This window comes from Penicillium rubens, assembly GCF_028828025.1.
Source record: "Penicillium rubens strain IBT 27055 chromosome Unknown utg000003l_segment0_segment0, whole genome shotgun sequence".
Classification (NCBI taxonomy): Eukaryota; Fungi; Ascomycota; class Eurotiomycetes; order Eurotiales; family Aspergillaceae; genus Penicillium; species Penicillium rubens.
In genome coordinates this window covers 8,490,158-8,503,274 of record NW_026890601.1, presented here as the reverse complement: position 1 = coordinate 8,503,274, position 13,117 = coordinate 8,490,158, and the positions used below count along the sequence as shown (strand labels likewise).

At 47.0% G+C, this 13,117-nt stretch overlaps 5 protein-coding genes across 5 annotated transcripts; all 5 read left to right on the top strand.

Moving 5' to 3' along the window:
- Positions 1 to 459: 459 nt before the first annotated feature.
- Positions 460 to 1,528, top strand: N7525_009466 (uncharacterized protein; the record flags this gene model as incomplete). The annotated part of the gene is made up of 2 exons (XM_002563521.2): positions 460 to 697; positions 756 to 1,528. 2 exons carry the CDS (start codon positions 460 to 462, stop codon positions 1,526 to 1,528), a joined length of 1,011 nt encoding a protein of 336 aa, XP_002563567.2.
- Positions 1,529 to 2,324: 796 nt separating this feature from the next.
- On the top strand, positions 2,325 to 5,341 carry N7525_009465 (uncharacterized protein; the record flags this gene model as incomplete). Its single annotated transcript, XM_061214740.1, has 2 exons — positions 2,325 to 5,116; positions 5,191 to 5,341. The coding sequence occupies 2 exons, from the start codon at positions 2,325 to 2,327 to the stop codon at positions 5,339 to 5,341; spliced, it is 2,943 nt and encodes a 980-aa protein (XP_061069171.1).
- A 575-nt stretch (positions 5,342 to 5,916) lies between these two features.
- Positions 5,917 to 6,669, top strand: N7525_009464 (uncharacterized protein; the record flags this gene model as incomplete). Its single annotated transcript, XM_002563519.1, has 1 exon — positions 5,917 to 6,669. One exon carries the CDS (start codon positions 5,917 to 5,919, stop codon positions 6,667 to 6,669), a length of 753 nt encoding a protein of 250 aa, XP_002563565.1.
- An 805-nt stretch (positions 6,670 to 7,474) lies between these two features.
- N7525_009463 (putative AMP-binding enzyme) lies at positions 7,475 to 9,258 on the top strand (the record flags this gene model as incomplete). The annotated part of the gene is made up of 4 exons (XM_061214739.1): positions 7,475 to 7,789; positions 7,846 to 8,110; positions 8,164 to 8,300; positions 8,353 to 9,258. 4 exons carry the CDS (start codon positions 7,475 to 7,477, stop codon positions 9,256 to 9,258), a joined length of 1,623 nt encoding a protein of 540 aa, XP_061069170.1.
- Positions 9,259 to 11,237: 1,979 nt separating this feature from the next.
- N7525_009462 (uncharacterized protein) lies at positions 11,238 to 12,789 on the top strand (the record flags this gene model as incomplete). Its single annotated transcript, XM_002563518.2, has 2 exons — positions 11,238 to 11,322; positions 11,384 to 12,789. The coding sequence occupies 2 exons, from the start codon at positions 11,238 to 11,240 to the stop codon at positions 12,787 to 12,789; spliced, it is 1,491 nt and encodes a 496-aa protein (XP_002563564.2).
- Between the last annotated feature and the right edge of the window lie 328 nt (positions 12,790 to 13,117).

Here is a 13,117-nt window from a genome sequence, read left to right as displayed (position 1 = left end):
CTTCGTCCGTAAATAGTTGAGCCTGATATCTACATTGAAGGCAACCAACGTGTCGTTATATAGATCTTGATTATTGAGGTTCGCGATACTATCAATCTACAGTGTATAGATGGCAGCCCTGCCCAGGCTAATATAGCTTACGAGAGCTTAGATTTATTCAATGCTCCTACTTTTCACGATCTTCTCAATCTATCTATCCTAACAACAGTACTTCGAATATACAAGATCCCAAACAGGGTTTTCTAGAAGACGACTGTGTTGGAGTCGCCAGTAGATGTCTCTGCCCGTCGCAGTCAGTCGGCAGTTAGTTGAACCAATCAAATTTGATTATATCATCGCGCCCCTTACTTCCTTCCCTCTTCTCTCTTCTCTCTTCTCTTTTCCCAAATATTGAAGATTTGCTTCTATCCCTTCTTCTTAGAATACCGCTGTTCACCTTCCACGGCATATTCTTCAACCATGGATATCCAACGCCAGTTTTCCGATGTGCACTGGATCTGGGGCGGAGGTATCTCTTTCGTTTACGAAGTCCACCCTCGCATCGTGGTCAAAGTCCCGAAGTCAGGGGAATTTGAACGAGACCAATTCTATAAAGAGGTCGAGATATACCGAATATTCTCTCAAAACCCACCTTGCCCCTCTATTGTGCAATGTTTTCACTTTTCAGGTAGTGGCATCTTCCTTGAGTATATGAGAGGTGCGACCCCTAGTTATTAGTAGTTAATAACTAGATTGTCTACTAATCTATATCCTAGACATGTCGCTTTTTTCTAGGATACAAAAACATCATACTCGAGACCAGCAAACCATGGCTGTTACTATAGTGGAAAAGTTAGAACCTCTTCCACTCCGAAAAGAATGGATGAACGATCTCGCTCAAGCCGTCGCTTTCTTGGAATCCCTCAATCTTGCCCATGGTGATTTACGACCTGAAAATGTCCTACTTGACCGTGACCGGCTGAAGCTATCCGATTTTGATTGTACGGCAAAGATTGGGACTAATTACGAAGCTTGCATGGCTCCGTATGGTAGAATACTCAATAGTAATGAGTTAGACCAAGGAGAATGTGGAACTTTTGGCTTTCTTGGGCCTCGGACAGAACAGTTCGCTCTTGGCTCCATTTATTATTTGATAAACTACGGCTTTGAAGTCTACGGAGATCGATGTCTCACCAAAGATCCTTACGACCATGGTCCTAAAGTCGTGGAGTTACTACAGAGCATGGAATTTCCCAATCTAGATGGCAATCCTCTGATTGACGATATCATCGCCAAATGTTGGCACAATAAATACGCCACGGTCTCAGACCTAGCCGCGCACACGAATATGCTTTTGAACGAAAGATCTGATACGACGGGAAGCAATCGTGATGACATGGATCACAGCCGCTTAGGAGAACAATCCATTTCGAAAAAGGAAATTTGTCAGGACCTAGAGGAACGTGGACTTCTTCGCCTGCTTTCTTTAGGCCAGCCGGAGCAAATTGGATTCACTTTCGATTGGTATAGACATAGTCTTTTTGAATAATTCATACAAACTTTACATTCATACATTTGCTAGAAATTTATTACCCTTGCTCTTCTACGGATGCGGAGTGCGTTGAAGTACCCTTTTTTTATAGGTATATGACAACTAGCTGACTTGACAATTTGGCAAATATACACAACAAAGCCGCTTCTCGAAACGGATGTATCACAATTGTGCAAATGCTCTAAAGAGAATATCCACTGTTGACACCATGATTTCATTATAGGCACCACGCCAGTGCCCCTTTCGGAAGGGTCACTCTTGGCAGTAAGTTTTCAATACGAGTGCTATCTCTTCCTTTGTCCTTTCCTTGTTGAGTGCAGTCGTTTTTCCTTTAACTGGCTGGTAACAACGGAATCTCCAATAACATGGAGAAAATCACCAACCATATGTATTGAGTGGCTGTGTGCAGATGCCAAGAGAGCAATTGTTTAATCTGCGTCGACGTGGTCCAATTATTTTACTTGTTGGATACAGCTGAAAGGGCCAATGCGCCACACGACTCGTTGTCTATAGCAAATTATGTTATACCCTCCGACTCTAAGGCGGCACCCACTTACCTCTTACTAGATGGGCTGCATATAGGCCACTTGCCGTCTGCCCACGTTAGCAATCGTCTTTGTCTAGCCATGTGGAGAAACGCATTATCGCCGCTTTTTCATCGCTCGAAGACAAAGGTGAGTGCGCAATAGGAAGTGAGAAGAGTCGTGTACTCTGCCCAACACATGACCCCACCTCCCTATCCCCAAGACAATCCTACAGAGGGAAACTGTCTTTGAGTTTTTTTTCCAAAGACATGTCGTTCTCAATTCAGAACATAATAGGCACCCCTTTACACGCTGTGGCCGAGTCGAATATCGCTCTAGCACATCTCAATTTCGACTTCTCTCTCGTCAAATGCGAAGCCCCAGCTGAGCTCCAGCTCCTGGGCAAACAACTTTCCAAATCTCGACGGCAGTCAGCAGAAGACGGATCGTTTCACATTCTTGCCCGTCGACTAGGCGTGTTGTTTGATGATGTTCTTCCAGACGTACCAGCGCTGCTCGAAGCATATGGAACCCGCGCTAGTGAGATTGTCAAGGATATGACGCAGAAGACAGAGAACCCGAAGGATATCGTTGACGGGTTTTTCGGATCTCATCTGGGGATTGACTCGACTACAATCTGGGCAAGCGCGACGAGTGGGAAGTCTGTTCTTCGCATCCACCTTCTCGCGTGTATGCTGGCTAGGATCTGGTCTCCTCAAGAGGCCACAGCCATCTGGGCAGAATTGGTGAGCCATCGACAGACGGTGATCAAGAGTCAAGCTCAATCCAGTGACATCGTGGACAATTATTTGGCCCAGCTGGCTGCCGCTCACGAGATTGATCGTGCGTCTCTGGGGAGTTGGGATGCCAGCGCACGGGCATGGCTAGAAGTAGCCGATCAAGCACGAACTCTGCAGCAGATTCAAATTAATTTAATTGTGAACAACCTTTCGGTGGCCGTTAAATCCCAATCATCATCCGCCCATGCTTCGGCCCGAAACACACGCTCCTATGATAGTGTGATTCTCAATCTCAATCGCGCATTGACTACACTTGATAAATTAGTCAAAGGCGAGCCTCAGCAAATCACTGACGGCGGAATCCTCCTTGGATTAATCTCGTGGCACATTTATCCCGATCTTGTTGTTCTAGGTCACACCACACAAGAAATACACCAGAAAGACATTTTGGTCAAAGAAGGTGGAATCGTCACCATCTCAATCACTTCCCAAGCGAGACCACGGACAGACGGAGTATATTGGTCTTTGCCACTCGCCAGTCTCAGATACTATGGGGTTGTCCATCGAGAACGATCGACCATGCGTGATTCCAAAATATCAGTGGCACAGCTACAAGCCCTAGTACTCGGCGCTTCATTAGGCGCTGATGATGCCGCATTTACTGCTGCAAAAATCCTGCAATCATTATGGAAGCTCTTCTACAGACACTACGAAATAAAATTAAGTCAAGTTGCTGACCAACCTCTGGAGCTCTCAGTGGATCTGGCTGGCTTCGAGGTGGTAGACGTGCTAGGGGACCATCGTCAATCCCTGAGACGTTTGATGAAGCTACTGCAACTCATATTCCCGTTCCAGGGTGGCATAGAATTACTTCTCTCGGGGAAAGACAATGAGCAAAATACCGCAATGCAACTCATGAGATATGGTACCAACTACGGAAGACAATGGATTGGAAACACGGGCACCTCCCCCTGCACCCTTTTCGGCTTATCAAACCTGTCATCATTGCTTTGCATGATCAGAAATCGCGAGGCGCGAATTAGAGTACTGCGTACGCAATGTGCGCAGTACCGTTTCTCGTCTGCTGACTACGTGATTCGCTTTCGGGCTGAGAACAACTTGTATGGCTACACATCAGTAGATGTGGAAAGAGCACGAAATTCCCACGGAGGGATGAAGAGAAAGTGGGATGAATATGAAAACCCCGACGCGGAGAACATTCAGTTCCTTGAGGTTCCGCTTGGAGAAAATTGGATTTTTCTTTCTCCAATGGAAGCATCTAGCTCCCATGCCCCGAAATATTTCAATCCTGATATGGAAGATGACTACTCAAATGCGCAAGATGACGCTTTTGCGGAATTTTTCGAGGACGGCCCCCTTGCTACTGAGTCAGTTATATTCGATTTTGCCTTTGGTGACCCTAATCTTGCAGCCGTTTACAAGAGGAAGAATAGTCAGTCTTCATCGCAAAAAAAGGGTGTCTCGGGTGTAGTTCCCCTTGAAACAGTCCAAGACCTCTTGGAGCAAAGTCTTCTGCGACTCGACCTTGTGGCGGAATATCTTTTGCATCATTTCACCGTAATCCAATCATCTCATGGCAACTCCCTTCTCGCGCTTGGGCGAGTTGTGGACTACTACAAGTGCCACCTACCCTACGCCACAGTGTCTATGGGTGTGATTAAAAACCCCATTCGCTGCTGGGACTGGGCGCAGTACATGGCCAAGGGGCTTGATTCTCTAAGTCCACTTGCAAAGCAGCTCGCGCGTGAAGGAAACAAACCCACCACAATTTATCCAAGCCCGTTGTCCCGTGAGTACGCATTCGCAGCAATTCTACAGTTTGAGTCAGGGGATATCAGCGTCGACATTGCTAGGCTAGCAGATGTACTGGCAATATCGAGTGGGAACTCTCTGTTCATTGCTGAACAGCTACTCCACGACCCGATGTCACCAAGGTGTCTCTCTTCCGGTGCCGTCTCACATGCCATTGGTAATGTTGGGAAACCAGGAGTTACGCTGTTGGTTTCTCCTCCGGAGTTAGAGATCCGTGAACATGACCTTGAAAAATGGCAATTCGTCAACCACAACCTGTTTGATGGAAATTCAGCCGGCGGGATGTTTGACGGCACCTCTATTCACTTGTCCTTCACGGGCTGGGAAGGACCTGTTAGTCTTGAATCAACCAATTCGCGGGGCATGGATGCCTATTACATTGAAACAGCAGTCTCTGTCAACGATAGGGGAGAATGGGTGGGCGATTTAGATATACTAGAGGGATTGAGGCATTTAGAGATTGGGGTTCCTGGTCCTACCGAGAGCAAGTGCACACACGATCCCTCCTTTCCAGTTGCAGGCATAAAGTTAATTTCCATCGACTGTTGGGAGGAGATCCTAGATCCTCCCGGTGGGTTACTCGTGCTACGTTCCGCGCCGGCAACACTATCAACAAACGATCGGCGCGGGCACTGGCAGTGGATGGTGAGACTAGCGGCGGTAAGCATTGCACGTTCAAGGAAATATCGTTGCATTTGTTTGCCAGTGGATAGGAGCTTTTGTTGGACTTGCGTGGTTGACAAAATTGATGCCGACGAAGAGAGGAATGTCCTGTTTGTTTATTAGATGTTGCGAGCAGCTTATGGCGGTTTATGTAAATAACCGGACATCTTCAGATATATTTCACATAGGGTTTCTGACCATGCTTGGCACAAGCGCTTTTTAGGGTAACTACTACCCCTATAGCAGTACAACCTTGGAAGGTGTCTGCAGTTATCTAGTGTATGTAGGATCAAACCATGAGTTTGTGGTCTAGTTTAGACTGAAGTCTCTTAGAATGGAGATGGAAATTTTAAGTCCCGTCTGCCTCCGGCACGCTTCACATATTGGCGACACCCAAGAAAGTCTCTCCTGCCCAGGTGCGTTTGTACAGGTACGTAAGCCTATAACCTGCCAGCGGGCCAAGCCGGGGCCGCGTCCAGGTGACCTCGGGAGGTCCAAGCTTCCCGATCGAAGGAATCTTGGAAGATTGCGTTGTTCCTATTTCTATTAGCTGCCGACGGTTATTCACCACCTTGGGCCAACTCTCTAGGGCCTGTTCACTTGACATGGTAATATACCGGTCAATATGAGCAACCAGTCGCTTCTGCAATATCTCTCAATTGCTCTCCCCGCAGTGCCCGTTCAAGGTACTGCCCAATCGCGGAACACAACGAACCCGAACCCTAGATATGACGTCTCTTGGCCGGAATTCAATTATATAACTATCGTTCAACGATACGGAGGCATTCTACACTCAAAGCAAGTTGTATCCGATCCCTTCCCATCCCCTCCTCCTGCTATTAGGGATAAACCTCACTTTCTGTACCGATTTGGCGAATTGGTTCACCCCCGTGTTAGGCGTGCACTGCGGGCCGGATTTGAGGAGCTCGCACCGCAGCTTCAGCAACTAAATCTTGTGCCTGTCTTTTTCGACGGGGCGGGTTCGGCAGCATACATCGAGCAGGTTCGACCAGACACTGCGTTCTTTAGTCTCGGTGACACATCTCCCCACATCAAGAACCGAGCCCCAGGAGTCTTAAGCGTCTCATCAAAATGGCGTTCCGAATACCAGTATTCGGAGGATCCTACACTCCAAGACGAATATAAGCAAGTCTTGTCGGAAGTGAACTTCCATATGAGCTATCACAATGCGCGCCATGGCTTTGTGCTTACCAACGCCGAGCTTGTTGCTGTCAAACGTCTGGACGAAAATGGCCGGTTAGCTGTCTCTAGATCGATTCCCTGGGGAGCTGGGGGACATGGAGAGCTCACTGTGCTGATGGGTCTGTGGTACCTTGGCATGCTGGCAAGCGAAGAAGACAACTGGGCCATGGTCTAGCCACCCGGCCGTCATCGATTAGCCATTATCACACTGGGAGGGACTTCCACATATGGATAAACGTACATGTGAATATTTGAAAGGCGATATGACTGGTGCTCTTCTGGCAGTGGCCAACTTCATATTATTGTATCTCGTGATAACTAAGAACGTGCCCAGGTGTTTTCCGTGATTACAAAAAATAGTCGGCCGCGTAAGCGGGTAACCTTCTTAGTTGCCCACACAGGTAGTCTTGTCTGGTAGTCATTTAGTTGTAGCCTTTGACAAGGGATTACAGACTCTGTGGTACATAGTTACATAGCCATATGGTATGTGGACTATAATATGGACATACTCAGTCGAAGAAAGAAAACGATATTCTCCCATCTCCAAAACCGAAAATGAGTGAGTGGTCGTTGTCACACCAACTCCAAGGTCCGGGAAAAAAAAAAAAAAAAAAAAGGAAAGGAAAGCACAAACGTACAAGAGTCAGAATTTGTGTTATTCTACTTTCCAGTACCTCCAGGATAGGTCTGGGTTTCTGCAAGCGGCGACTGACAGCGCTTGAACATTTACCTCTAGCAGGTGTTTGACTGACGGTCGGGGTCATTTCTATCATCCCACATTTCAGCGATTAGTGAGTCATTATGAGACAATATGTGTCTGTACAATGTTGTATACAATATGCGAGCTGAGGTTCGCAAAGCGGGGGGAGGGGTGTCAGATGGGGGCCGTTTGACTTGTCTCACATTGTCCATTTACTTTCCTTTGCTGTAAGCTCATCTTACAGATCCCTCTTCTCATCCAACCACTGTTTATCAGCAACATGGCCCTGTCCAATATCTTTCCCATACCTGGAGTAAAACATGGAGAGCGCATTCTCGTTTCAGTCGTGGAGAACAGAGCCAGCGATGAATCGGGCAACCCGTGGGTCTCCGTCCCAGTGGACGACCAGGACTTGTCCCAAGGCTTCAAGAACATCACTTTCCGACAGTTGAATAACTACGCCAACCATGCAGCACAATGGTTGACTGAGAATCTCCCCGAAACCTCCGAAGCATTCGAATGTGTTGCATATGCCGGCCCTAAGGATCTCCGCTACCCGATCCTGGCCCTTGCCGCTGCAAAGCTTCAAAAAGTGGTACGTTGGAATGCAAGTCTCTCGAGTCTGGAAATTTGTTAATGGAACGAATCTAGTTGGTACTTCCTTCGCCACTTATTACACCCGAGGCGCAGAGGAAAATCCTTGAAGCAAAGAGGTGTACTCTGTACCTGCGCCCGTCCTCTCTGGAAAAGCAGGTTGGCGCCGTACTGAAGGAAGCACCTCATATACAAGCTATGACCGTTCCCGAAATCGATGAGTTCATGAAGGAGACGGAAGCTCCCATATATACCTACACCAAGGCCTGGGAAGAAGGGAAAGATGATCCTTGGCTTGTCTTCCACACATCGGGGACGACAGGTTCGTCGTTCGTTCGTGTACCTTCAAAACCAGTGTACTAACTGGTCGCGTAGGATATCCGAAACCACTGACATATACTCATGAAATGATGGCCGTCGCCGATATGGTAGCGGCAACTCCGGACCTCGAACACTGCTTCGCCCACCACTTTGCCCAAGAGAGATTGTACACGCCATTGCCGTCCTTACATGTGCGTCATCACTTCTGTATTTCACCAAAAACACTACTAACCAAAGATATAGCTGGTTGGAATGATTTTAGTGCTAGCTTCAACCTCCTTTGTCCACACAACCTTAGTTATTGGTCCACCCACGCTACCAACCCCAGAGACTGTCATAGATATCCTGAGATACGGGGAAGTGAAAGTTGCCTTGTTGACGCCCGCTGTAATCGAGGAGCTCTGCTTGACACCTACTGGCACCAATGCCTTGCGGAACCTAAAATCAGTTCATTACGCCGGCGCACCTCTGTCAGCCAAGGCAGGAGATATATTGATCTCTCATACCCAGGTTGTGCCAACTATTGGCAGCACAGAATCCGGTGGATACCTTACATCAGTTCACGATAAGAAAGAGGCATGGGATTACGTTAGTTTCCAGAAACACGCTGGTGCCATCTTCGAACACCGCTTTGATGATCTCTACGAGCTTGTCTTTGTGCGCCAACCAGATTCTAAACTACAGTCCATTTTCCGTCTATATCCAGATCTTGATCGTTACCCGACTTCTGATCTGTGGATCGAGCATCCTGAGCATAAGGGTCTATGGAAGATCGTCGGTCGCAGTGATGACCATGTGAGCTTCTCTCACGGAGAGGGCTTGTATGCTTCGCGTCTTGAACCTGAGATTGAAGTTCATGCCGCCGTCAAGTCTGCCCTGATCGGTGGACATGGTCATTCGGCACCGGTGCTGCTTATCGAGTTATATCCTGGAGCGGTCGAGGAGGATTCGCTTGATGAATTCCTTGATTCTCTGCAGCCGAACATTGAAAAGGTTAATGCTCTGGTTCACGACTGTGTGAAACTTTCTACCGATCGAATTATCATCGCGACGAAGGAAAAGCCGTTCATTCGAACGGTTAAGGGAAGTGTTGGAAGGATGCAAACTTTGAACTTGTATAGAGATGAGGTTTCTGCTCTCTTTGAGTAGGTTGATGAGCAGAGCAGAGCAAGAGAGTACTCCATTCAAAATACTAGAGACGGGGAACCGCCTCTTCTCAGGCAAACACCTAAGCGAAGCAAACAACCTTGGAAAGAAAAATACATCAAACAGATCTGGCATGGGACATTAGATCGTAACAATTATCGCCTGTCCTTTCTGTATCATTTAGTACTATAAGCCAGGTTCAGTCAACAAGACAGAATGCCCAGGTGTCAAAACAAAAAACCAAAAACATACAACAGCACGTGTATGACCGCTGGCACGTAGCGCCCACGGTTTGGGCATGGGCGGCTCGCTATTCAGGGCACTCAGGGCGGGATATTCACCCACCTGGATATCCTTCACCCGAATATTCAGCCCGTACAGCAAAAGGTACATTTTCTATCATGACCGAAAAAGCTACAAGTATCCTTCTCCCCTCCATTTTCATCTCTCCAACCTCGCTTTATCACGAGTAAGATATGTACCAAGCATGGCCCAATGTTGAAATATATAGCCAATATTATAGGTTTCGGGGAGTATAGTGTTGAAAATCCCAGTTAATTTCCGTTAATACTGGCCATTTTCATATTGCAACGCTACCCCTAATTCGTGGGGTATCCTGCAGATCTCTGCTATGCAGGATTGGCATCCAGGCTCCTACCAAAAGAAGCCTAGATTCCTTGGCTGTATGCACTTTGATCATGACATTGCTGTCGCCAGCATACAGGTCATTATCTCACTGCATCGATTTCAATTGAGACTGCTTTCAGTCATATCTTTGCATGTTCCTGCGTTGTTGTCACCGAGTACACGTTGTTCCCACCGAGTCTTTCCTGATCTGCCATAATGGGGGTATACGAAAAAGAAGCATAAATAGATGCTTCTTTCCATGTATGAAGAAGATAGACAAAACATTCATTTACTTTTCACAGTATATAAGATTGGAATTTCTACATCCATAGTATTTTTACATATTATTTTTGATCTCAATACATGCTGTATAGAACGCTGTTTCTATAATCAACATATAGTACCTAGGTAATAATAAAAATAGTAAAATTTAGCGGGCTATACTACGAATAGAATCTAGTTATAGTGACAAGTCGAAGTATAGGCTCAAAAAGCAAGGGATTTAGCTAAGGCTGAACGTGAGGCTGCAATGGTAGTAGTCGTGGTAGTCATTTGTAAAGACTGGTTTTTAAATGCATTTTGTTTGTTGAAAATCCGGTGTATCTGGTGCATTAACACCTGGCAGGTGGATGATTGTGGCGCACTGCACCTCAGCAAATTAAGTGTCGATCTACGGCGACGCTGCGTGTGGACTAATTCGGTATCCCGAAGGTACCGCAATTCACCATCCTAGAGGGTTTCTCGCATTTCCCGATGGTAGCGCTTCGATGATACTTCGGACAAACCACAATCTAGTAGTTGCCAAGATTCGAGAGAGTCAGACTTATTGAACATTAAGTGGCTAGGGCGGTTAGATTGGAATATTTAAGGGACTGGCTCCGATGAACTACGTTATTTTACCGTATTGGTGTTTAAAATTAGGCACGAGTGGCTAGGTTGGGGAGCCCGATGGGGAGTGGTCAGTTCGAGCAAAGAACGGACTTGCCCGGGCAACTCACCAGAATGCATGAGAGGGAGGTTTGCGGCTGAAATGTCGACGCCAGCGAGTTGACATTGCCTTATTTGGTGCTATTTGTTTTAGTTGATAGGGTTACACTGGGGTTGCGTTGCCGGGCGGAGATGTTGGTGCAGGCTTGCACTTAGCTTTTTGGGGTCTAAAGGCTACATACACATACGAGCTGCAGGCTAAATATGGATATAATATAGGCGCATTCTGGCCTGGCCTGGCAAGGCTGAGATTGGCATCCTATTTGACTCTAGCCGTGGGAAAATTTAGAATGAATATTTTATATAACTTGGTAGCTCTCCTTTGATTCATGACTTCTAAGCCAGAATAACCATCCTGCCTCTCCATCATGCCGCGACTGGCGAATTTGCGGACAGAGTCAACGGACTATGAGTATGGTCGAATCCAAAATAACCACACTGCTTCTGGTAGACGTATGTCCTTATGCCCCACTCTTTACTGTCTTTCGAAATACACCCTCTAATATTTGTTTAGGTATCGTCGTCGATTGCAAATTCCCTCCGATACCGAAGAAGGTGGACACAACGTTGAAGCGAAATGCCATTTGGGGACTTATAGGGACTGCCATCTTCCTAATGATCGGCTTCATGGGAGTCGCGATAGCTTTCACCGTCATGTTCGCTGTCAAATCCCCGAATTTTGGCGGCTACAACCCCGACAGCCCAAGCCCCGACAGCCCAGGATACGCTCTCTACAAAAACACTCGATTCGAGGAATGCTATAGTACACCAGCATCCACGACAGACTGTGCCGCCATACGGGTCGCTCTGAATGGATCCGTCACTGATGATATAACTGGCTTCAGGGACAATAACGTCGGGTTCCTCAGCAGTGATCTGGTATACGACAATGACAGCAACCTAATCTCGGACTGGTGCGAAGTCGTCAGCTGCTTTAATGAGTACAAAGTCATTCCGTCTACTCCGCGGGATTTGGCCTTTTTGCCGACTGTCCTCACTAGCTGGGCCGCATCTGCTGGCTTTCTAGTAGGATCGCTGATACAGCTTTGGCTACAGCAGAAAGCGTTGTACAGCCCGGAAAATAGGTCCTGCAAAGGGCTCCGTGATATACATTGGTACAGTTGGCCGTTTATTATCGCCGATCTATGTTCGTTCGTCTGGTGGTGGATTTCATTTGGGAAACTGGTTGGCGCTCCAGAGAGCGCTGCCACACCCTTTGTAATCGGCTGGGTCATCCCCTGGAAATATGCCGGTCTGTTCAGATTTCATCCATTTTCATGCGCATTTGGGAAAAACCGCCGTGGACAGCTGGTTACACGGTGGATCTTCTACATCCTAGCGGTGATACAGTATATTGCTTCGTGCTACGTGGCGCATGTCAATTTTCCCATCGATTTACTTGGTTCTTCTGTATGGGGCCAACGTGCGCCAAACCCAAGTTACGATTGCGTGCAGTCTCAAATCGACGCTTCGCCCGGAGCCTCGACTTGCTCAGCGACAGAGATCTGCTCTCGCAATTGGCTGTTCGTTGATCCTCTGTATCAATTCACCGGTGAGCATCCATACTCAGTATTCGCTGTCTGGTTTATTTTCTCGATGTTGACATTTGCGGCCCTTGCCCCTATCTTTACGATGACCGTCGGATTTTTCGAGAGAGGCAATAGTTCACCTCTTAGCGATCTACGGTGGGGAGATCCAGGACCAATTGCCATCCTTGCATTTCTCTCCTTTTGTGAGATTCTTGTTGGGGGTCTACTTATTGAGGATATCGTAGATAGACTCAGTTTACGTCCTTACGCGTCAGTCACCCTTGACTGGGAATGTCAGGCTATTCACGTTGGGATGAGTTCCTGGAGGTATTATATTGATGTACACTACGGACAGGGGTGGCGAATTGCTAAGATGTGGTTCAATTCTTGAGGTAGTTTGGTTTGTCTCCCCTGGCTGTTCGTTTTGCTATTTCATATTTTGTCAAAATGCATCACTGATTCTGATTATTGTGCGCGTATATATTGGAATCCTTACTGTTGTTAGGACTCTATCTACGGAACGTCCGAAGAAGCTCCTGATACGACAAGACCCCGACATGGGCCTAATCCTCGCAATGGTACAATTCGGGAAGGTAGCTAGGACATTTACGTAGAGCGGTCTTTCTTTATAATTGTATGGTCATCGGATTATTCGGGTGGCTTAGAACCTCATCATGAAACTTCCTCCGAACTATGTCCACATAGCATTTTAAAATTAT